General features: G+C 45.4%; 1 protein-coding gene across 5 annotated transcripts in view; it reads right to left on the bottom strand.

Annotated features, from left to right (window-relative positions):
• LOC144773613 (transient receptor potential cation channel subfamily M member 2-like) overlaps positions 1-25,540 on the bottom strand; it is a 1,994,366-nt gene that overhangs the window by 1,513,355 nt on the left and 455,471 nt on the right. For all 5 annotated transcript variants that reach the window (XR_013600026.1, XR_013600027.1, XM_078658754.1 and 2 more), the window contains exons 10-11: positions 20,562-20,664; positions 63-175 (exon numbers count right to left, since the gene is read on the bottom strand). Coding sequence is in view for 3 of the 5 variants with exons in the window: in XM_078658754.1 (XP_078514880.1) it covers positions 63-175; positions 20,562-20,664 (216 nt within the window). In the remaining 2 variants the exon portion in view is untranslated. The remainder of the gene's footprint in view (positions 1-62; positions 176-20,561; positions 20,665-25,540) is intronic.

The following is a 25,540-nucleotide window of genomic DNA, read 5'->3' as shown; positions in this document are numbered from 1 at the left end:
AATCTGCCCTTCTATCAGCTGGATGTCAAAGCATGTTTCTTAATATCAGTTATTCCTCCTACCTCCAACTCCTGGCTCACAGCATCCTTGGCAATATCCAATCTGTCCCAAAACACTGCTAGCTTCATCTGATAGTTCAAGTTTTCATTGCCGTGATCAACCAAGCTTTTTTGAGCTGTGAAAAAACAGAATTGATTTGACAATGTTGTTCTTAGTGAGGGTTTCAAAGCAATAAAAGTGGCTTGACACCAGCTCCTCGCAGGAGTTGACAATCAATATTTGTATTTTCTATGGTCTGTCATAAGTGAGCCCACACGTGATGTCTTTTTATTCTAACAATCCAAATGTTTTTAACATCTTCACTGTGCTCCAGCCCATTTATTATCGGCCTTTTCATCAAACTATTCCTGTTGTTTCATTGCAAAGATTAGGAGGCATGGTGATTGTCATCAATAAGTTATCTGTGTCTATCAGCTTGTCACTGGGATGTTTGATCTTTTGAGGACTCTGGGACCTCATGGGGCTTACTATTGTTATGCTCAGGCTCTATTTAGGGACAGATCGGAAGCAGAAACCTCTAAAACTAATCATTTACTGATTGTCCAAAGGGTCGCTCCTAATCGCACCTTAGTGAAGAGGCTGAAAACTGATCCTCAATGTAAATTACAAGCCATGTGTAGCAGGCACCACATGCATGCATGTGGTACGCATTCCTAGGGATTACCCACAAGGATGTTCACCTTCACCACGTGCCCCATTAATAAGAAGCTTGTAAGTACAATGACTCTATCAATGGCAGAGAGACAGGCAAGAGGGAGGCACCACAGAATAACAATTATGTGCTCATGTTTCCTGGCTGTTTCATATTACCAATCAACAACAGGTTACATCCCTCAGCAGGAATAACTGACTGAAAGGGAGTAGCATAAGCAGTCTAAGCGACCAAAGACTTAGGGAAACCCATTTTAAGTTAATAAGGTATACGGATGGGTGAACAGGCCCCAGCATTTGAAAGCTGGATTAGGGATGTGTGTGAGTGGTCCCTGTAGGAAGAACTGTATATGTAAGCTTGTCATAAGGATGTGAAGCTAGCGGAAGACATTGTAGTTTGGAGAGTTATGCAGGAATGTGTTGACTCCCACAAGGGCAGGAGGTGAGCAGGACTGTGGATCTGTAAGTAGCAGTGACATGTAGAGATTGGTGCTTGGACAACTTCCTAGCTAAGTATACTGATATGTATATTGCTATGCCATTCATGTATAAGTAACTGTGAAATGTATATAGGACTCAGATGTATAGTGGAAATCAGTTGAAAGATATTACCGTGGATAACTCTGCTGTAGGACAGCTCAGTTTTGTGTGCGAAAAATTTAATGAATAATGTTTGTTTGTTTTTTAAAGTTAATAGGGTATACGAAGAGCCAGCAGAAAGTAATACTTATATAAATCAGTAGTAAAAGACTAAAGCTTCAGAGGAAACTCGCCTAGTCACAACCACGTATCACCCCTGCTCACCACCCAAACACACGTGTCTGAGTATTATAAACTAAAAGAAAAGAAGCATTAGAACAGAATATCCTGTACATTCACTAACTGTTATAAATAGCAAAATCCTACAAATTTCCAAAAACATGTTAAGAAAAGAGAAGAGACACTTGGCGTGTGGTCAAGTGGGAAAATACTAAAAACACTATATAAGATAATCCAAAACAGACTTCCCGAGTGTATCACAACAGGCAAAAGACCAAAATGTTCCACTCACAAATCTGCCAGTGGTTTTTAGAGGGCAGTTCGCCTTCTTCCTCTGAGGTTGCCATGGATAACTAAGCTTCTGAAAGGCAGTTTTAGAATCAGAGCCATATCGACCTACAACATTGAAGCCATTCCTAAGAAGTCTCAAACTAAGTGTACGGACCTCAGGCAAAGCAGCGATGGGGCAATCCAGGTTGTCCTTGAGGACACTGGAGACCTCTTTCCAAAACATATTTTGTTTCAATGCATTAAAACCATATTGGTAGCACATCTCACCCACTCCAGAAAATTAAGCTGGTGTAATACCAATAATAAAATACGTTATAGAGTCTGTTCCTACAAACATCCCTACTCAAGTTCCTAAATATCCCTTGACCACTCTATTCCATTTATTTATAGGAGTATTGGGAAACAGGAGTGCAGGTTGTCAGTGGACACTAGTCCTCAGACAACAGATCCTCAGGGGTGTGAGAGAACCAGCCTCACTGGTCCTGGAGAGACACACTGGTTCTGGGGTCAGCAGTAAACAGAGTCCTTAGTCCATGATTGCATCAGGAGGCTTTTACTCCCAGCTTTCCATGGTGTTGCGGCTGTTATCTAGGACCAGAGTCTAACTCTAGAAGCCATGCACCCTCCTTCAGCTCTCTGGGATTCCTCCTTCGGTCAGTAGGCCTGGTCGTCCCAACCCTGATACAGTGTGACAGCTAATTAACAGATGATGAATTTCTTCCCCACTCCTTTCTCCTCAGGAGCTAGGTGGAGCACGGCTAAGGACTCCTTTTGTGTGGGGAGGCCTTCCTTGGTCCTTTCTGCTGGGAAGCAGAGTAATTACCTTGGCACAGCAGGGTGACAAAAGACCTGGACTTTAACCCTCAGCTGAGCCACCCATAAGGTGTATATGTGGAGCTTGGGACTTGCACGGTCCAACTTGGTGTACATGTTTCATCCCAGTTTTATACCTTACAGGACTTTGTAGGCCTAAGAGTAGTGAAAGTGCACTCTAGGTAGATTTCCCCTATGTGTATAATACAGTGTCACTGCAGTAAGGACAGGGTCTACTAATATTATAAGGTCTATCCCAGGTAAACATCTAACCTTGCAGAGTCCCCTCTGCTCCAGACTACTTGTGCGTAGTTACCAAGCTGAGCATGACATCAGTCTCACACATGTAAGCAGCCAAGTGGCCCTTATCCTAGCTACATTGCAGTGGTGTTATTCTAAAAGGCAGACAGTGGCAGTCAATACGCGCAATCCATTTACCATGTGATTATAGTGGGTGAAACACAAGAAGTGAGACTCTCCCACAGTAAAAAGTCCAAAACCGGTTGATTTTAAAAGCAGAAAATCTGGGCAAACTAAATAGGCGTAACCCATTTGTAACACAGTGCATATGGAAAAGGCTTCAGGGTAGAATAGGAAGTATCGGGTGTGACGAGGCAAGGAAAAGTGCATAGAGGGAGTACTCAGTGGGTGGGTAGAGAGCCAGGTATAGTGACAGGCAGGACCAGCTGGAGAGAGGAGGTAAGGGACATGGATGTAGAATAAAGTGGGGAGAGGTAGTGCAATTTGGAAAGAGACAGTGTGTACATGAACGAGGACATGCAGGATGGACAGAGGAAGAAAACAAGTTACTTACCTGTAACTTTGGTTCGCCAGTATTGGTAACTTTCATAGATTCCCATGCTTTTGTATCATTACCCGTCGTCGGAATGGGAGTCTCGGTAACAAAAATAACATAGCAGTAGGTACAAAAGAGAAAGAAAAAGGCCCTTTTGTAGCATATCCTCCTCTTTTTGTAAAAGAGACCAAATTAAGCATCACCCAATCAGAAGAGCCTCACCCAATAGAACCCTCCTGAAGGAACCTCAGTGCCTCAGATTTTCGTAGCCGTTGTGTAACAGTAACCACATTTGCTGAAGGCTGAGCTTTCCTCGGGGAGGAGGGTGGGCGCTTGGGAATCTATGAAAGTTACCAATGCTGTGGGACCAAAGTTACAGGTAAGTAACTTGTTTTCTTGCCCCAGTCTTGGAAATTTCATAGATTCCCATGCTTTTGTATCAGAGTAGCTAGCAGTAAGCAATAAAGCACATTTTGTGGCATAAATATACATAAATATCTCAGTATGCATACTTGTTAGATAATAAGTAAATGCATAATGCAATCGCCATCATTACTCACATTACATACCAAAATGTGCATAAAAGGGGGGAGGGATAGTAAGGAAAGCTCACCAATCAGTGTAAGAGGTTCCTCAGGACTGCCTGGCCCACATCCGTGTCTTCCTGTGTCAGGGATTCCAAGCAGTAATGCTTCGTAAAGGTGTGCATGCTGCTCCAAGTTGCAGCCCTGCAAATGTCCCTGATGCGCACCCCCGCGAAGAGGGCTGTTGATGAAGACACTGATCTTGTAGAGTGTGCTCTATTTCTGCTGGTCAGCGGCTTCCCAGCTGTCTAATGGCAATGAAGGATGGCACTGGAAATCCAACTCGCAATACTCTGTTTTGAAAAAGGGAGGCCCTTGTGAGGACCACCGAAGGCAATGAAAAGTTGCGAAGATTTACGAAATCCCTTGGTGCGATCCAAATAAAATTTTAAGCACCGTTGTACATCAAGAGAATTTAGTGACCTCTACGCTGGTGTGGAAGGATGAGGATGAAAGATTTAAGAATAACTGGCTCATTCAGGTGAAAATCAGTCGGCACTTTAGGTATGAGCCGCGGATTAGTCCTTAAGATTACTGTATTTCTCTTGAACTGGAGAAATGGTTCCTGAATCGTGAGAGCCTGTAGTTCTCCAATACATCTCGCCGATGTGAGGGCAAGAAGGAGAGCCAATTTCCAGGAAATGAATTTCAAGTCCGTTCGATGTATAGGTTCAAATGGGTCTTTCATGAGCTGTGTGAGAACCAAATTCAGCTGCCAAGTAGGAGGCGGAGGCCTCACTGGGGGATAGACTCGGAACAATCCTTTTGAGAAACTGTTTAATTATTCTTGAAGACCAGAGAGAAGGTCCAGACGCAGAACGCCTGTACCTAGAAATCGCTGCCAAGTGAACTTGTATGGATGAATGGGCCAGCCCCGTCTTGGCTAAGGACAAAAGATAAGGCAGCAGTTGATAAGGCTGATAAAAGAAAGGATCAACACCTTGTCTCCTGCACCAAACGCAAAATCTTTTCCATTTGAAACGGTAAGTCCTATTAGTGGAAGGAGCCCTGGCCTGGGAGAGAACTTCCTTTATTTCACTGGAGAGAGGAAGGTTGTGACAAGTCAAAAAACAATATGGTCTCCTTACCAAGACCTTGCTCACGAACAAAGTTGCTAGTTCCCAAATCGCTCCCGAAGATACTCCGGAGACCAGAATATACATAGACTCCAAACTATCCCCGAGGGGGAAGGGGGAGTGGATAAAATAATAAATGAAGAAGAGACTGGTCCTGGAACTGGTTCTTTTTTTCTTTCTTCTATCTTCTAGCCCGACCAGCAGACGTTTCTCTGAGAACCTTAAAAGGTAAACATATGATTAACTTCTAACCTATTCTACCTTATTCTATTCTAACTTACTCCAATTATACCTAACCTAAGCTTCCAAGAACTGTGCTTCTCTCCTTTTCCTTCTGTTGTCTATTTTCTGTCTTTAATGTTCTCCGCTGAAGTCTAAACACAAATGTTCAATTAATCCTTTTATCTTTTCTTGGATACTCCTCTATATTATGCCTAATAGGATTTATTACTTACTTCTCTATCATTTTCGTTCTATTGGTTTTCTTGTTTGTCTTCTCCTTATATTTAATTATTTTATCTTCTAGTACCTTTTTCCTAAAACACAGACACCTTTTATTTTTTATTGTTATATTCCTTTACTACTAAATTATACCTTTAAATGTAGCTTACTTACTTATTTTATTATTGTGAGCCTTCTATCTTTCTCCTTTTCTACTTGTAAAGTCTTCTTGTAATTTCTATCTGTACATCTATTTACTAATTGCAAACTAATCGTTTTCTTTCTTCTTTCCTTAGCTTTCCTACGAACACTGTATTTTCAAAGTCACTTGAGATAAGTATTTACATCTTCTATTTTCTGCAAATTGTTTCTTTTACATTACAGATTTAAATGCGTGATAATTTGTATGCTGTCACTTTGCTCTGATTTCTGCTTCTTGTCTTTCAGGCCAGTCAACGTGTGAAGATTGTAACGCCGCTCTTGTCACTGCTTGTCTCCGGAGTCTCTGAAAACAGGAACTTCCTCTACGACGCTTCTTCTGTGAAATTATTACCGCGCACTGACGGAGCCTTACAGTTTGTCCAAATAGCGCAGACACTAACAAAACTTGAGAAATAACCGGCAGAATTGCCTTAAATAAATTTCTACGACGGAGAGTTTTCAGAGGGGTGCTTCACTCTGGTGAACGTTAGTGAAGTGCGCATTTCCGTTGGAGCTCGCGCACCACCTAATCTTTGAGCACCTGTGTACATGCAACTAGACCGCAATCAGTTCCTCGAAATCGGCGGCCATCTTCGAGTACCAATTCCTAACCAACTTCATCCAATTGTTGGTTTTTGGCATTCTTTTACTCACTAAACCACAACCAGAACTAATCACCGCTAAAACTCGGTCTGGGGTCCTGACAGTACCCCCCAAAAAAGGAGGTCCTCTCTGCCTTGGTTTTGCAGGAAATCGTTGATGAAAGATTCTAACCAATCTTGGAGCATGAAAATCAGTGTCCAACTCCCAAGATCGTTCCTCAGGTCCATATCCTTTCCAGTCTAACAAGTAATAAAGTTTTCCCTTCAATCTTTTTGAATCTAGAATTTCTTTAACTTCAAATTCAGTACCCGTCTCCAAATGGATCGGTCTCTGGAGCAAGTTTCTTCGCAACTCTGAGAACGTCTTTTTCAACAATGAGACGTGGAAGATTGGATGAATGTTAAATTTGGTAGGCAGTTTCAATCGATAAGTCACTGGAGTTATCTTTTATTCAATCCGATACTGGCCTATAAACCTTGGTTGGAATTTTCTGTTACCCTTTAATCTAAGGTTCCTTGTGCTTAACCAGGCATTATCTCCTTTTTCTAAAAGATGACCCTCACGTCTCTTTTTATCTCCATAACCTTTATATATTTTTTTGCCTGTTCTAAATTTCTTGAGGCAGTTTGATTGACCTGTTTTAAGTGTGAAACTATATCCTTGACTGCTGGGACTGAAAGGTTGGTTTGTTTAATGGTCGAATTTGGATGTCGACCATAGTTCACATGAAATGGTGAATAACCTGTGGAGATGTTTTTTGCATTGTTGTGGGCAAACTCAGCTGCCCACAAATAATCTGACCAGCTCCCTTCTTGCTTCAGGAGAAATAACCTCAAGTATTGTTCCAATTCCTGATTAACCCTCTCAGTCTGCCAATCTGTTTCCGGATGATAACTGGCGGAAAGTAGGGTTTCTATTCCTAAACCTTCCATAAAGGCCTTCCAGAAATGGGATATGAATTGTGTACCCTTGTCCGAAATAACAATCTAGGGTATTCCATGTATCTTTACTATTTGTGTGCTGAAATGAGTAGCTAGTTGTTTAGCGGTGGGAATCCCTTTTAAGGCCTTAAAATGTGCCATTTTTGAAAATGTGTCCACTACCACAAGAATGGTAACTGACTAAGGGGTAAATCTACAATGAGGTCAAGAGTGACGGTGTGCCAAGGATAAGGTGGAATAGGTAAAGGTTGCAGCAATCCCTTAGGAGCTTGCCGTTCAGACTTTCCCTGAGCGCAGACTTCACATGACTTTACATACTTTTCAATGTCTTTACTCAAGTGTGGCCACAAGTAATGTCTTTTGATTAATTCTTCTGTTTTAGCTTCCCCTTTGTGTCCAGCTAGCATACCATCATGGCACTCGAGCATTATTTGTTGTTGTAATTCTTTGGTGGGCAAAGACATCTTTATGATAAGGTAATTGATGTAGGATCTTTCTTCCTTCACCCAAACTTGCATGACTTCTGGACTCATTGCTTCAGAAATGTGTTCTTCTAGGTCTATTGAAGTTGTAACACCAATTATCTTTGTATTCGGAATAATGGTCTGATTCTCCACACCGCATCTGCCTTGCCATTCTGAGCTCCTGGTCGATACGTGATCACAAAATCGTAATCAGCAAAGTACAATGACCATTGCACCTGTCTCGGTGTAAGTGTCCTGGCTGATTTAAAAAAATTTAAGTTGTGATGGTCTGTGATTTGATTTGATTTGATTTGATTATAGGATTTATAGAGCGCACGATTGCCCGCGGGCGTCTTGGCGCTGACATGACTGAGACTGTTGAGCGGAGGACCTTGGGTGAGCTGTGTGGTAATCTGGGTAAGGCTACCCAGAAAAGAGCCAAGTCTTTATGTTCTTTCTAAAGGTTAGCAAAGATGGGCTGTTTTTTATTTCTGCAGGGAGCTTGTTCCAGGTTAACGCTGAGTGCAGCAGAAAGCCTCCCCCCCCCCATCTAAGTTGTTTAAAATGGGGGGTGCGGAGGAGGTTGGCACTGCTAGATCTCAGCGTTCTAGCTGGAATGTAAGGTGACATGTTTGTTTTCAAGAAATGTGGTCCTGACCCATGCACGGATTTATATGGCAGAGTGGGCCAAAGAACGGTGATGGATTAAACCCAGATCTTTTGACTGGGTGTGAGTGTTTGATTGGTTCAGATGCTCCGTCCATTACCACCCGCTTTTGTACCGCTTTTGGCCGCCATAAGTGTGGCAGGGTATGCTCAGACGTGAGTCCCTTGCTCACTTTGCCACTGGATTCAAGCAAGCCGGGCTGAAGATGGCTGTAATGCCAGAAACCGGTCCTCGGAAGCTTGTTTCCGGTCCAGGGAAGGCATGGCTTGGCAGTTCGGGCTGGACTGTTCCCATGAGGCACAGGGTCAGACTGATTTGCATATGGCCATGTCTGAACTGGTGTGGCAGAGTGGGCTAAAGAACGGTGATAGATTAAACACAGATCTTTTGACTGGGTGTGAGTGTTTGATTGGTTCAGATGCTCCGTCCATTACCACCCCCTTTTGTACAGCTTTTGGCCGCCATAAGTGTGGCAGGGTATGCTCAGACGTGAGTCCCTTGCTCACTTTGCCACTGGATTCAAGCAAGCCGGGCTGAAGACGGCTGTAATGCCAGAAACCGGACCTCGGAAGCTTGTTTCCGGTCCAGGGAAGGCATGGCTTGGCAGTTCAGGCTGGACTGTTCCCATGAGGCACAGGGTCAGACTGATTTGCATATGGCCATGTCTGAACTGGGGTGGCAGAGTGGGCTAAAGAACGGTGATGGATTAAACCCAGATCTTTTGACCAGATGTTTGTTTTTTTTTTTGCAAAACCTTTATTGATGACAAATTATGGGTACACAGCTTGGTGCCTACAACCTGAACCAGGCCGGCAGCAACTCGTGTCATAAATACATTATTATGTCTGACAAGGATCATTTAGCTAACACAGCATGCCGCCTACAACCCATCAGGGCCGGCCGCGTTATAGTCTGGCAAGAGCAATGTGAGTAAGCCTTGTATGATCATTTTAGTTGCAAATGTAGTTAAACAGAGTGTGCATGAGGTTTCAATTTCTTCTTAACTAAATCATCAACGGTATAACATCCCATTGAACATATTACCCCCCCACATTGCGTCCACCATACATTGTATGTGGGGCGTAGGAACTTCTAGTGTGGAAGTGAGGAACATTCACAATAGTGACATAAACTACAAATGTTAAAATAGCAGTGTTCCCACACTAATTTGGCCAGGGTACATTTTCTAGGGGGGTTATGCCTATATAAGTGACCATAAACTCGAACTTGGGCCTCCTTCCCTAATTGTCATGCCATGTATACTCCCATGGAATAGGGTGACCGTACATGTCTTGGATCAGTATACCTGATATAAGCTGTATGTACTTGACTCCTGAATGTGCCTAGAGCTGTAGTATGGTGATAAAAAAAGAAAAATAACCCTGTGACAGGTCTCGCCAGTCCCTAGTGAGTGTAACTACGTCATCTCGAAAGAAGAACAGAGCCCCTGTGGTATAAAGTTACAACAAGTCTGCTACACTTGGGGGTCCTGATCGGGGCAGGGAGGCGCAGAAGGGTCGTCTATTTCTGTCTCAACAGCGTCCCCTCCCACAGATGGCGCTTCATCTTGTATGCGATGTAGGTAGGAAGTAAGGGGTCCCCAGAGGTCCTTAGGTCTTGATTTGTGCGGCAGCAGCTCGGAATAGTTATGTATTTGCTCTTGCCATGTGGCCATAGTGGTTAACCATGTCTTAAACTTGGGTGCTCTCCCCCGCCCCCACCTGCATGCCACGTGGCGTTTTGCTAGAAACAGGCTCAGCGCCAGGAATTTCCGGTTGGTCGTCACCATCGCGCAGGACTCACCCAGCAATGCCATTTTGGGGCATGGAGCTACGACAGTGCCAAGCATGTCTGACAGGGCCGCGAATACCTCGCCCCAGTATGCTGCTACTGCATGGCAGGACCATGCCAGATGTATGAAATCAGCCCCCTCGCTTCGACAGCGAAGGCAGCGGTCATTATCTCAGAGGCGAAAGCGGTACAGTTTGGCCGGTGTATAGTAAAGTCAGTGCAAAAATTTGAAATGTACCAGTCTGAGGCTTGCATTGCCTGTCACTGCATTAGTGTGAGAGCAGCTCTCCTCCCACTGATCATCCGTCAGCGGGGTAACAAAATCCCTGTCCCAGTCTGCTCGTGCCTTCAGGAGGGGGGTGTAGGGGCATTTTGTACATGTTTATATAGCATGGACACTATATACCTTGGAGTGTCCGTCTGTAGAAGTGCATGCAGAGGCGCTAGGGTGTCTGGTTCAGTCGGGAAGTCTGGAGTGACTGTTCTGATATTCTGCCTTAGGCGCGTGTAAAGAAATGTGTCCATCAAGGAGGGGGAAGTGTCACCGAAAAATTGATCCGACATGCGGAATTGACCCTGCAAGTATAGATCCCCCCAAGTGTGGTATGCAAGTCTCGTTAGCATTTTACGTCCGATTTCCTCGCACGTAACACTCAGCCTAGGGTCATGTGCCAAGGGCATACACGGCGAGTACAAGAGTGAGGCTCCCATCGCTTCAGCTATGTGCTGCCAAGCACGTACAGTGCAGTCCACTGTGGTAGGGTCTCGCTCCGCCGCCCAGACTTCCGTGTACAAGTAGCCTGAGGGTTGCACGGGCCTCATGTAGCCATCCTCCACGGCAAGGTGCGCCATGAAGGGCGCGGATGGAGCTAGTAGGCTGCAAAGTGACCCTGAGCGCAGTCATAATAGAGTTTAAAATTAGGAACCTCGAAACCCCCCTGGTGGTAAGGCAACATAAGCGCCTGCAGGCTTATCCTGGCCTGCTTCCCACCCCAAATTAGTCTTGACATTTGGGAATTCAGAGTATGAAAAAAATGCGGGCCCGGGCTGTACGGAATGTTGGTAAAAAGATACAATAGTTTGGGGAGAACCACCATCTTGATCAAGGAAATGTGACCTGCCATGGACAGCGGGAGATGGATCCATTTGGTGACGTTGTCTGCAAGTTTGTCCATGACGGTACCGTAATTAGACCTGATAAGGGCCTCGCGGTCTCTCGACACTTTGATACCGAGGTATTTTATTTCATCTGATTCCCAGACCAATGGATAGTCCAGTGGGAATTGTAGAGTGCGATCAGTAAGGGGGAACAAGTCTGATTTGGCCCAGTTTATTTGTATCCCCGAGATTCCACCAAAACGGGTGACCTCTCGCAAAATAGGGTTTAGATTGTTCCGGGTTTTATGGACATAAATAGTCATGTCGTCTGCATATAGCGCAATAAGCAATTGCCGTTCCGGGTATTTAAGGGAGCGATGATTGTGATGTTGCCTAAGTTTTGCTGCTAGGGGCTCTATGGCAATCGCAAAAAGAACCGGGGACAGCGGGCATCCCTGGCGAGTACCCCTTCGGATCTCAAAGGGAGCCGAGCGGGATCCATTCAGTAACACCCTTGCCTGGGGTTGGTGATAAAGTAGCCGGATCCAGTCAAGGAAATTGAAGGGGGTCCCTATGCGTTCCATCAGCTTCAATAGGTAGTCCCATTCCAATGAATCGAACGCCTTTGTGGCGCCTAGAAAGATAGCAGCCGCTTCACATCTGGGGTCAATGTATTGTAATACTGCTTGTAGTGTTCGCAATGTTATGGGAAGTCGCACGATTGGGTACGAACCCAGCTTGATCCGGCAGGACCAGCCGTTCCATCAGGAGGTTCAGACGTGTTGCAAGTACTTTCGCTAAGATTTTAACATCCGCGTTCAATAAAGATAGAGGACTATATGAATCGCAATGTTCGGGGTCTTTACCCGGTTTCAGCAGAGAGGTGATCAAGGCCTCACGCATAGTAGAAGACAGTATGCCTTCCTCCAGGGCAGTATAATATACTTGTTTTAAGATCGGGCCAGCAAATGAATATAGGCTTTATAAAAATCTATCGGCAATCCATCGGATCCTGGTGCCTTACCCGATTTCATGGACATGATAGCGTCAGTTATTTCGTCCAGTTCTAATTCATGATGGAGGAATTTCTGTTGGGAAGGGCCAAGCCATGCGATTGCAGTATCATCGAGGTAGGAGTTCAGGTCTATCGGCTTAGTTCTGTGAGAGGTGTAGAGTGTGGTGTAGTGTTCGGTAAGGATACGGAGCAGTTCAGGGAGATTCCTTCGTGGAACATCGTGTTCGTCTAATAGGGTGGACACATAGTTATGAAATCTGGGTGGTTTAACCGAAGCAGCTAATGCTTTCCCGGGTCTGTCACCTTCGCCGTACACCCGCGCAGTATATGGTTTCCCCAGGAATTTACTTTCCCTATCTGCCGCCTCAACATATTCATTAATCTTTTCCCTGAGTTGAGCTTTGACCACACGATCAATTGCGTTCAGTTCCATGGCGTGCTCCAGTGAGCGCAATTCGCTTTCCAGCTTGCGCAAGTCCTCGCGAAGGGATTTGAGGACTCCACCCCCTTTAGCTATGCACCACACCCTAATGGTGACTTTAAAGGCCTCCCAAACTGTCGTGAGGCTGGATACCGAAGTTATGTTGCGTTCAAAAAATTCTTTTATGTCTTGTTCCAGCTCAGTCCTGAAGGCTGAGTCCGTGAGGTGTGCTGGGTTTAGACGCCAACTTAAATAAGGGGACACGTCCACCGGGGCGCATAGGTTGAGGAGGACAGGTGAGTGGTCTGAGAATGTTCGTGCCAAGTGCAACGCCTTGGTCAGCCAAGGGGTAAGGCCAGCCGACAAAAATATATAGTCTAGGCGTGCCCACGTGGAGTGCACTGGCGAGTGGTGAGTGCCCTGCCTGAGTGTTGGATGAATGTGCATCCAGGCATCAGTTAAGTGGTGCTCCTCTACAATATCTAACAAAGTGCGTTTCGTGCGTGTATGAAGCACCGCTTGTGCATGGGACCTGTCTAGACTGGTACGAAGTGCCGTGTTAAAATCTCCCCCAAGAATGACATGCGCTATGTCCAAAGCCTGAATCATCCCCCATAAAGTGAGGAGCGCTTCGGGGTCATCTATATTGGGGCCGTAATAACATGCAAAGCGGACAGTGTGTGAGAAAAGCCTACCCCACACCATGCAGAATCTACTATCTGCATCACTATCCGACCCAAGTGGCGTGAAGTGTACACCTTGGCTGATCAGGATAGTCACACCCTTAGAATAATTGGAATAGGAGGAGAACACTCTACAGGACGCCCAGCGAGTAGCAAATGCAGTAGAGTTCCCCGACATCAAGTGTGTTTCTTGGAGCATAGCAATGGACACTCCCTGTCTATCTAGGTGCCCCAAAATCTGTCTCTTCTTCCTCGGGTCGTTCAGCCCACGCACATTCCATGAAATCAACGTAGTTTGTTGTGCTAGCTGTGTATCTGTTACGTCACCCATTCCACTGGGCACAACAAAATGTGACGAGAAAGCATGGCATCAGAGTTTACCTGGCAAACAGTGACAAAGGTGAAATAACACATTACCCCCCCCTGGAGCAACCCAATCCCATTCAGGAAGTGCAGCAGCCATAATAACAATATGGATGAATCGAGTCTCCTTCCCTCCCACTCCGGCATCCCCAACCCGCCGGGTACATAAGTCCCACCCCCCACAGTAAACCAAAAGAGAACTAAAGAAACTACAACTGTAGTCCCAACCCTAAGAAGGGATTGGATGTTAAGGGGATCGCCCGTAGGGGAACGATATCTAGGGGCGCCCGACCTGTCCACCACCTCCTTTCTTACACCCACATGACGCCGGTTAGCCACCGGGTAGTCTGCCGTGGCGCGGAGGCGGGTAGCCGAGCAAACAGTGTATTAAAGACCATTGATTTAGTAAGTCAGTAAAAAATACCTCACCATGGCAGCAGGGTTTCACGACCTTGTCCGTACTGCGGTCGTAAGCGTACACGTCCCAGTAGCCCCTGGCCATTGTAAAATCCTGTTGTGACCTCAATGAGTGTTATCTGCAGCAGCCTCACGATGCGTCCTCCCGGGCGTGACACCTCGTGTGTAGTTTGGAATCAATAAAAGTGCCTCAGTAGAGTTATAGCACAGCCCGGTCCCAGTCGCGTGGCAGTTAACAGAGTGGTGAGACGGTGTAAGTCCTTCCCCGGGAACGTTGCCTGGTACGTCTCAGTGCGCCCAGCGAGGTTAGTGTGGATTCATACTTGAGGTGTTTTCCCAGAATGTTTGCCGGAAAAGGGATTCTTGAAATAGGTCTACAGTTGGCTGGGATTGACGGGTCAAGGTTTGGTTTTTTGGGGAGTGGGAGGACAGAAGCGTCTTTCCAGGCCCTCGGAAAGCAGGACGAATCAATAATCCTAGTGATAAGCCGTTGAAGTTGCTTACTGAGCTGTTCAGGGAACATATGCAGGACTTTGGGAGGACAAGGGTCCAAAGGGCCCCCTGACTTTGTGGTTAGTATAAGTTGGTGCACCTGATCCACTGAAGGGGGGGGAAACTTAAATCCTGCCTTCACAGGCTCTGTGTGATTCCTTATAGCGCGCTGGGGCTCTTCCATATAATGAGCATCTCTGCTGCTGGTATGAGCCTCTGTATGTGGTACTCTTGCCTCTGGCGCCTTTGAACGGAGCCTTCCGGTACTGAAGTGTTCCCAGAGACCTAGCCGTCTCGGTATCCTTTTCAATATCTTGGGGAGTGTCATCGATATGTTTTCCAAATAACGCCTCCCCATCGAAGGGTAGGTCCAAGATTTTATTCTGGATCTCCGGCCTGAACCAAATAGCCCTGAGCCATCCCTGGCGACGAAGAACCGCTGCACCAGCCAGAGATCGAAAAGCAGTTGTGGCGATGTCCATGGCACAATCGATTATCTCCACCGATGTGCCTCCCCTTCCTGCAAAATTTTTATTGCATCACCTTTCGCCTCCTGGGGCAGTTGATCTACATAAGGGGAAATGTAACACCATAGTTGGCGATCATACCTGCCCAATATCGCCAGAGCATTTGCTGCACGTACCAGAAGACTAACCATTGATGAGAATCTTTTCCCAGCGTTATCTAGTCTCCTGCCTTCCTTATCCGGAGGAGTAGTTAAAGGAGCCGAAGGATTCCGGGACTTCCTTTGTGCAGCCTGCGAAATCACCGAGTCCGGTTTTGGGTGGCCAGTCAAAGCCGCTGGACCATCATCGGGCGCATTATATTTCTTATCCAGGCGTGGTAGGACAAGGACCACCGTAGCCGGGTTCTTCATAGCCTTAATGCCCTCCTCCCATACATGCTGGACAATAGGGATAGACTTAGTAACCTTCTTATACGGTTCTTTAAAGTCCTATAGAAAACACTCAGTGGCAAAAGATGGCATTGGTAGCTGAAATCTCTTAGTTGCCCTTTCCATCAACTTATGGAACCCCCCGATATCCACCGGAGGGGAGTCCACAGGGTCTGGACATGGTGAAGCTGGTTCCGGCATTACATACTCGTCCCATTCTAGGCCCTGATTAGGCCTGCCATCAAAGTTCTGCTCCTCATCCGAGGAATCATCCTGAATCCCCAGTGGTACTGAAGGTTCCTGTGGAACCGGTGTTTGCTGCTGAGGCACTGGCTGAGTCGGTAACATTGGAGAGACCATCACCGGGGTTGTAGGGACAGGTAAGGCTTGAGTAGACGTAGTAGCAGCAGGCTGAGAACACCTAGCTTTGTAATCCTGTAGCATGTTATGGAGATCTTGCAAGAGAGAAGTTGGAACAGTTACCATCTCTTGTCTTGCATATTCCTGCGGCTGAGAAGGATGTTGATATGCACATTCTTGCAGATATTCTCCTTCTGAATCTGTCTCCTGACATTTTACTAGCAATTGAGATGGACTATTTGCATACCCAAATGACTCTTGATCTTTATCCTCTGAGTCCTCCTCCTCCTCCCCTAATAGAGCGGGGGGCAAGGGGGTAACCCTCCTTAGAGAAGTCATGTCCGGAGTGATCCTTCTCATAGAAATAGTAATCTTCTCCGTTGACGACAGTATCTTCGGCGATCTCGTCGACGATGGAGTTGTCATAAGTAAACCTGCCGTCGTCGGCGGAGAAAACTCAGTCGACGAACGAACTGTCGACGACGAGATGGGCGTCGACACTCCTGCCGTCGTCGTCGTCAATGTTGCCGTCGTCGAAGCACTCGTCGACGATAACGTCGTTATCGCCGTCGCTGTCGTCGTCGATGTTCCCGTCGACATCCTCGTCGACGTTGCTGTCACCACCGTCGACGATCCCGGCGATGCCGACGATCCCGTCGACGCCGACTGTACCGTCGACAGTACCATTTTAACTTTAAGCTTCAACGTCTTCGTCGACGGAGCCTTTTGCTGCGTCGTCGACGCCTTGGAACTCCTGTCAGACTTCCCAGAAGACTCTCTGGGGGTCTTTTTTGAGGCCTTAGCTGGAAGCTCCACAGAAGGTGAAGGGGAAACCCTACCCCTTTTGACTGACCTTCTTAAAGATGAGGCTGAAGAAGACTCCTCACTGTCACTGGAGACTGTGTCCTTTCTGGACTTCAGCTTCTGGAGCCAGGTTAGGAGCCGACCCTCACAGTCCCAGAGGGTCTTGGTAGAAAAGGTGCGGCAGATCTTGCAGTTCGCAGCCTTGTGATCCGGGTACAGGCAATATATACAATCCTTATGCCTGTCCTCAACAATTAACCTTTTCTTGCCACAGGTGGAACATGGCTTGAAAAGGGCCTTCTTCCTCTGATTATCAGACATCCTGGAAGGGACAGCCAACAATTCTGAAGAGAAAAACCTGAAGAAAAACTTGAAGAGTAGAGAATGAGCAGAGCTCAAAGGAGACTCCCTAAGCACAACGTGCGGTCGAAAATCTGAGGCTCAGGAGGGTTCTATTGGGTGAGGCTCTTCTGATTGGCTGATGCTTAGTTTGGTCACTTTTACAAAAAGAGGAAGATATGCTACAAAAGAGAATGAGGCCTAGGCCTTTTTCTTTTCTTTTGTACCTACTGCTATGTTATTTTTGTTACCGAGACTCCCATTCCGACGACGGATAATGATACAAAAGCATGGGAATCTATGAACGTTCCAATACTGGGGCAAGTGCAAGATGGGAAAAGGGAGTCCTGGAAGGACAGAGTAGACAGCACCCACACCCTTGCAACCTGACATGTAGGGTAGTCAATTCTAGTGAATTATGTGTCCATGCATTCTATCATCTAATCCATTCTAATGGACACAGTGTTTAGCTTATTGTCTATGGTTGTAGGCTGCCCTTTATTTTCAGTAGTCTTGCTCTAAAGCCGCCTTTAGAACTGGGTGATGAGCTTTGTGAGGTGTTGGTTCAGTTAGGCCTGGTCTGTTTATTCTTAGAGTCTTCCTGCTTTCTAAAGATAGTTTTGTTTGTTTTTGGGTAATGTCTCCCTCTCATTAAGATGTTTGCACCATCTGAGCTGAGTGCCCAGTGCCAGTCATTTTGTTTTGGTTTGTAGGAACTATGTCCTGTGCTCTATGATGGAGGCTGAGCTCCTTATCTGTGACATACACTTGAAGACCGTCCTTTCTGCACTGACTAGTGTAAGGCTGAGTTGGCCAGTACTGGCATATGCTTGTGGTGCATACCTGCACCAGGCTGTTTATAGTGTTAGTTGTGTGCACAGGTCGGTCAGTCTACTGCAGGTCTCAGTCTCTCACCATGCATAATTTATCTCAAAGTGGTAAAACTCACCTCATTAGATGTTTTTAATCCCGCCATTAGATGGGGCACCGGCACCTCTCTTCCGATTCAGTCATAGGCATAGTGTGTTCACACTAAAAGGTCACTACACTGGGAGAATGTTGCAGTTACATCCCTCTCTAGCAGGCATCAGCCACTGCAGTTCAAAGCTCTCCTGGGTTGGAAGCTCTGTCCTTGTGGGTGCTGGGTTGCACACCAGCCAACCACTGGTAATGCTGCCCAAGAACCTATGTTCTCTGGCATGTCCTCAGCCCAGGATGGGGCAGTTTCCACCAATTTGTGTTGAAGCCCTTACCCAAGCCCAGACCAGTCATTTTACTCCAAGGCCCTTTATAGGCCTCTGCTCACAAGTAAGCAGGTTCTCACCAACCAGCAGTTCGGGAATCAGCTCAATGAGCTCCAGCCAACCATAAATTGTGGCTAGCCGAGTTCCCTGTAAATATTTATTAGTGAACATGCTGTTTTCATCTTAATGCTTGCTACCAGACAAAAACATTGTTGGATCCAACTTGATATTCTTATTTTGCAGACGTAACAACTGTTCAACTGCAAGCATTACAAATAAGTTAAGGTACCAGAAACACAAAGATATTTGTCTGAGATCTCACAGTTAGGTCACATGGAGGCACCAGGACGCAAACCACTTCTCCTGATGATGATAACAACTAGGCTAAATCTATGCTTCTCATTTCCCTCCATTTAATTTTCCCATTAAACTTGCCACAGGAGGTATAGGATAAAGAAAGTGTTTGGCAAAGTAGAAGTGGTCAGTCGATCTGGGATTTACATTTCTATCTACAAAGGAACCCCTCTGGAAAAATTGCTTTTATATAGTTCAAACAAACATTATTTATTGACGAAGTTCTAAAATTGGCACAATGAGAACAACCTAAAATATTTCACGGAAGCCCAGAGTGTTAGTTATGCTGCACAAATATCACCCTTAATTATGTCTTGAAAAGTTAACAGCTATGTTAGGGTCACTATGCACGTATGTGTCCCTATACATATAAGGAAGGTTGTACTGCTGCTCTCAAAATTTTAACTGGGTAGTGCCTTAATGACACCTTTAAAACACGGTATTATTGGAAAGCCTAAATATTTTCTATGTTTTCCTCTTGTACTTTCTCTCCCATTCTCATTTTTATTCCCACACTTATTCCCCTCTCTTCATGATGTATTATTTCCTTTTTTCTTCTTCTTCCACCACTGCTATTGTTTCTCTCCTTCCTCTTCTTTCTGTTGTGTTTATTTACCCCCAACGTGTGTTTTTCTTTCTCTAGGCACTCATACCAGTTTCTATTTAGTTTCAATTTTTGTTTTACATTTCATTATCATAATGATGAGCTTGTGACTTTGAAGTTATAGCCAAAGCTGAAGGCAGAGTAAAGAGTCAGAATCCCTTCAGCGGGCTTAGGTCGACTTTCAAGGCATTTGGGTAAAGTGGCGGTAGCTCTGCCTGGAGAGCTGCTGGTTCTGTCTGTAACTGCTGAGGTGCTCCTCACCTTGGGTGCTTAGAAATGACAAAGGTCTCATGGACTCTATTACTGGTGAAACCATACGTGAGTTCAACTCTAACAAAGTCAAGTTTAAAACATTTATGAACCAACTAATGACATAAGAAAAGATTCATTTGCAGCTTCAATTGTCTTGCAGACGACACAGTGTGTAGTGAAGGCAAATCATGAACAAAGTGAAGATTACAACACTCTACACTAAACCTGGTTTCCTTGAAACAGTATTCTAATAAGAGTCTATTAAAAAATTGACAAGTATTCGTTTAGTGAGATAATTTTTTTAAACCAAGGATATATTTTGAGAACCAAGGATATATGTTGAGGTTTCAACCGAGTATCTACTGAATGGGTCTCGTGGAGATACAGCTGGGACAGCAGTCCGTCTGTCTTTTTTCTTTCCAACAAGCTGATGAGTTTTGACTATCTAGACAGAAAGCTGTGCATTAAACAGGACCCATCAGTCATAGTGATTGATTCAGGGGAAGGTACTGTTTTCACCTGGGCCATCATGAGACCCATTAATTAGATTTTGGATCCAAATTGTTATCCCTATGTTATTTCGTACATGTTTATAATTGTGTTGAAAATATTTTTCTGTTTGTCTATTCAAGTGCTTTCTGTTGTTAAAGTAGAAGCACTGGCCAGACATCGATTTACTGAGTGTAACTGATGTGCACTGCTGAGGCCTGAGTTTGTAGCACTCGTCAGGTCCTTGAGACTGCCTCACTATCCAGAGATTCAGGTGCTAAAAGAGGTACTTCATTCCAGTCTGAGTGGCAACAGTACAGAGCCACAGGACACCAGGGATAAATGTTTCCCACTAACAGCCCTAGTAACGTTGATGACAACTGGAACCACGAAACTGGATGCCTCACGTTGTGCCTAGATAACTAAAAGCTCTATTTATAAAGCAATAATAAGCATGAAACAGATTGGGTCTGTTTGTGTTTTACTGGTCTTCATAAGTGACTGTCAAGTTAGGGTCAGAGAGGCTTCAGGGTGTAATTAATTAGAAATCAGACCTGCAGGTAGCCAAATAGTCATAAGTAAACTGTCTTCACCTTTTAAGAGAGCCTGAAAAATCATGTCCTTTGCATCTGATATCTGGGGCTCAAGCTGCCTGTAGATAGTGAGCAGGTGACTCCTGCGAAGAATATCCTGGATCTGAAAATTAGAATAACAGGTGTTAACTGATATGGTTGTTTTGGAAGAGTCTAGCTTCAGTATTCAAGCACACCTCCATCAAAGTAGATGTTTACCTTCAATACAAGAATGGAACAGTATCTATGCACAGGGACTGGTACACAATGTTGTTTGTTTCCTTAAAGTAATTTTCAATAGGGAAAACTAGAAATTGGAGGTAATGGACTCTATAACAAATATGCAGGTCTCACCACCCTTGAGCAAGCTCTAACCGTTGTACAATAAATTACTCAATATTTACACAAAAGAGTCAATAAGCTGGAAGAACTACCAAAATTGCATACAAACATTGTGGACAGGAAAAGGAGGCCAAACAAGGGAGTTAACCAAAGAGTTAGCGGAGCCGAGCCCTGGAATGGTTACCAAGAAACACATTTCAAATTCCTCCATACCTCCAACATAAAGCACTCCATTATACTCATTTTCCCAACAGTTTGTCAGGCAAGCCCTGATTTCACACAAGACACAGAGGTGAGTATTTTGCATTCTTTTCTATGCTTCCCAGAAACATGTTGGAAGAAAACTACAACATGACATAACTACCAGGGAACCAATGAACAGTCTGGTAGTCCGCAGACCTTTTCAATACGGAGCCGATTGTACATGCTTTTGCAGGACACAAAGCAGCAACATGTAGAAAATGGGAACAGAAGGATAGAAGTGCATATTGTAGACCTTACCTCTAAAGGTTCTCTCACAACATGTTAGACAGTGGCAGAAAGTACACTGAACCACAGATAAGCTGCAGGGAAAGTTATCCTTGACACTAACAGTTGGGAAAATCAAAACAAAATTCTCGCAATATCCTAAAGCTCCAATCATGCTTGCTGACATACTGTTAAGAGTAATAGAAGCATGATACAATATGGTACAATCAAACGTGTGAAAAGTCAAAGTCTTTAAAGAGTTTTATTGCCAATTTTGACTCACAATACACACAAAAATACTGAAAAAAGCATTCAGCAAACAAATACACAAATGATGACACATTTATTTAATCTGTAAATAAATAAATAGAACAAAATAGTAATATTTATCCCCTTCGCTGCTAGATCTGTTTTTTTCCCTGCAGTTATTATCAAAAACGGGGTCATGGTGCTGAAATCACCATCTTCCCAGCTTTGAGGGACAAGCAGACTTTTGTCAGAAAACCAAAAAATGTTACAGTTTTGGCATTTTTCTGGGACATAGACTATTTTTGCTATTTTTTATGCTTTCAACCTCCTTCCAGTTAATGGTAGAAATGGGTATGAATGCAATAATGGATCCAGGAAAGCTACACATTTTAGAAAAGTAAATAACATTCTGAATTCAGCAAGGGGTCATTTTTGTAGATCCTTCAAGGTTTCTTTATAGAAACTAACAGTTAAATAGAAGAAAATTTGAAAATTAGTTGAAAAAAACAGCCATTTGTGTCAACGTTTTCACCTGTTACTTCTTCTAATTATGGCGGCTGTTTAAAAGGAATATACAGTTACATCTGCTGGACCTTTCTGGTTGTGAGGATATATAGGACATGTAGGCTTACCAAGAACCCGGCGAACCCAGAGCCAATAACTGAGCAGCGACCTGCAATCGTTTTTTATTATATACTGGGTATATAGCAATTATTCTGGGACAATGTATACATGGAAAAATCGGTATGAAAGACACCTTTGTATTTCTGAAATGGGAACAAAATATAGAGTTTAGAAACAGTAGATATTTACACATTTCCGAAATTTGGAATACCCATACTAGCATGAGAATCGTATGTCATTTTTGAAAAAGACTTCCTTTTGACACATTGTCTTTCATTTGGAAGGCAGAAATGCATCGAAAGTCAACAGGTAATAACAGGTGCTCTACAATTCTGTGTTAACCTAAGTCTCCCAAAAAAATTGTACCTTACTTGTGAGGTTAGGCCTAGTGCCCATGAAAGGAAACGGCTCAAAACGCAACGTGGACACATCACATTTTCACAATGAAAAATTATACTTTTTTTGCAAAGTGCCTAGCTGTAGTTCTAGCTCTGCTGGCACCTAGGGAAACCTAGCAAACTATACATTTATGAAAACTAGAAACTCAGGGGAATCTAGGATGAGGTGACTGGACTGGCTCTCACCAGGTTCTGTTAGGCAGCATCCCTTGCAAACCTAAATAGTTGAAAAAAAAAAAGACATTTTCCTCACATTACTGTGGTGGAAAGTTCTGGAATCTCCATGGATCCACAAAATTCCACCCACCCCGAGTTCCCCAAAGTCTTCAAAGAAAAGTGGTACCTCACTTGTGTGGGTAGGCCTAGTGCCGGCGACAGGAAACAGCGCAAATCGCAACATGAACACACCACATTTTCACAGTGAAAAATTACCCTTTTTTTGCAAAGTGCCTAGCTGTAGTTTGTGAACCCTACCTCTGCCGGCACCTAGGGAAACTTAGCAAACCTATACATTTTTGAAAACTAGACACCCAGGGGATCCAGAATGGGGTGACTTGACTGGCTTTCATCAGGTTCTGTTACCTAGAATCCCTTGCAAACCTAAATAATTGTCCAAAAAACATATTTTCCCAAATTTCTGTAGTGGAAAGTTATGGAATCTGCATTGATCCACAAAATTCCACCTGCCCCGCGTTCCCCAAAGTGTTTCAAGGAAAATGGTATCTTACTTGCGTGGGTGGGTCAAGTACCCGTGACAGACAAGGGCCCAAAACCTATTGAGGCAAGGGGGTCCCATGAGTTTTTGGCCCGGGGCTCGGCGGCCATCTAGGGAAACCTACCAAACCCACACATTTCTGGAAACTAGACACTAGGCACGGAGGATAGAGGAGTGGACAGAAGCAGCCTCACTACCCCAGGTGTCCTCAATGTCGAGGGAAATCTCAGGAGTATGGATAGCTTGATGGCCAGGCATGGCCTCTCTGGGGACCAGTTTCTGACCTATCAATCAATCAATCAATACATTTGTAAAGCGCGATACTCACCCGTGAGGGTCTCAAGGCGCTGAAGGGAGGGGGGGTGCCTACTATTTCTCGAATAACCAGGTCTTGAGGTGTTTCCTGAAGGTGAGATGGTCTTGGGTCAGTCGTAGGTGTGCGGGGAGGGAGTTCCATGTCTTGGCTGCTAGGTAGGAGAACGATCTTCCTCCGGTGGTGGTTCTGCGAATCCGTGGGACACTGGCGAGGGCGAGGCTGGTGGAGCGGAGCTCGCGGGTGGGAGTGTAGAACGAGAGGCGGCTGTTGAGGTATTCGGGGCCCATGTTGTGGAGCTCTTTGTGTGCGTGGTTGAGCAGCCTGAACGTGATCCTCTTGCTGACGGGGAGCCAGTGCAGGTTTCTCAGGTGGGCGGATATGTGGCTGGGGTGAGGGATGTTGTGGATTAGTCGTGCGGAGGCGTTCTGTATGTGTTGAAGGCGTTTCTGAAGTTTGGCTGTGGTTCCTGCGTACAGAGCGTTTCCGTAGCCCAGTCGGCTGGTGATGAGGGCCTGGGTGACCGTCTTTCTGGTTTCGGTGGGGATCCACAAGAAGTTCTTTCGGAGCATGCGCAGGGTGTTGAAACATGAGGATGAGACTGCGTTGACTAGCTTGGTCATCGTGAGGGAGGAGTCCAGGATTAATCCCAGGTTTTGTGCGTGGTCTGTGGGTGTCGGTGCGGTGCCCAGTGTTGTGGGCCACCAGGAGTCGTCACAGGCGGATGGGGATTGTCTGAGGATGAGGACCTCTGTCATGTCCGAGTTGAGCTTCGGGCGGCCGTGCTTCATACATTCTGCAACATCTTTCATTCCGTCCTGTAAGTTGGCTTTGGCGGTGAGAGGGTCTTTGGAGAGGGAGAGTATCAGTTGGGTGTCGTCGGCGTAGGAGATGATGTTGATGTGTTTGCGTGCGATGGTGGCGAGGGGGCTCATGTAGATATTGAAAAGAGTTGGCCTGAGTGAGGAGCCCTGGGGTACGCCGTAGATGATCTTGGTGGCCTCGGAGTGGAAGGGAGGGAGGTGGACACTCTGGGTTCTGTCGGAGAGGAATGATGTGATCCAGTCCAGGGCCTTTCCTTGGATCCGAGTGTTATAGAGGCGGGTTATTAGGGTGCGGTGGCAGACGGTGTCAAAGGCTGCCGAGAGGTCCAGGAGGATGAGAGCGGCTGTCTCTCCGATGTCCGTCAAGGTCCTGATGTCATCGGTGGCTGCGATGAGGGCGGTCTCGGTGCTGTGGTTGGCTCGAAATCCGGACTGGGATGGGTCGAGCGAGTTGTTTTCTTCGAGGAATGCAGTCAGCTGTTTATTGACGGTCTTCTCGATGACTTAAGCCGGGAAGAAAAGAAGAAAGATGGGGCGGGAGCGGTTAAGAGATCAATGAAAAATCTGTTGGGGGCATAGAACTAGAACCTCACACAAATGACACATTAAAAACACTACTAACACTTGTAGATGGACGCAGACTAATCTCTTGGCTGTACAAGATGCTACTGGCATTGAATGCTGATGGTCTACCGTGCATCTGAGAACGCTGGGAGGGACTACTGAGCAGGCACCTGAGACACAAGGACTGGGAGCAGACATTGGACCAGTCCTGTACAATGATGTTGAATACAAGATTTAAATATACGCAATTCAATTACTTACACATGAGTCCTCACCTGGCACAGAATCAACGTGATGCTACAAGCCCAGACCCAGAAATGCCCCAGGTGTCATCTACTGGATGTGAACTTTGCCCACACTGTGAGGCGATGCCCGCACATAGCCACATTTTGAGAGGGAGTAATAACAGGCCTGAAACATACCCACAAGTATAAAGGAACTGGGCACAGCAGAAATGTGCTGTTGGGTCTGTTTCCCCAGAGGCAGGGAAAGAGAATGGGGAA

Source organism: Lissotriton helveticus, chromosome 8 (assembly GCF_964261635.1).
Source record: "Lissotriton helveticus chromosome 8, aLisHel1.1, whole genome shotgun sequence".
Taxonomy (NCBI): domain Eukaryota; kingdom Metazoa; phylum Chordata; class Amphibia; order Caudata; family Salamandridae; genus Lissotriton; species Lissotriton helveticus.
The sequence above is the reverse complement of the archived record's forward strand: the minus strand, read 5'-3'. Positions and strand labels throughout refer to the sequence as shown.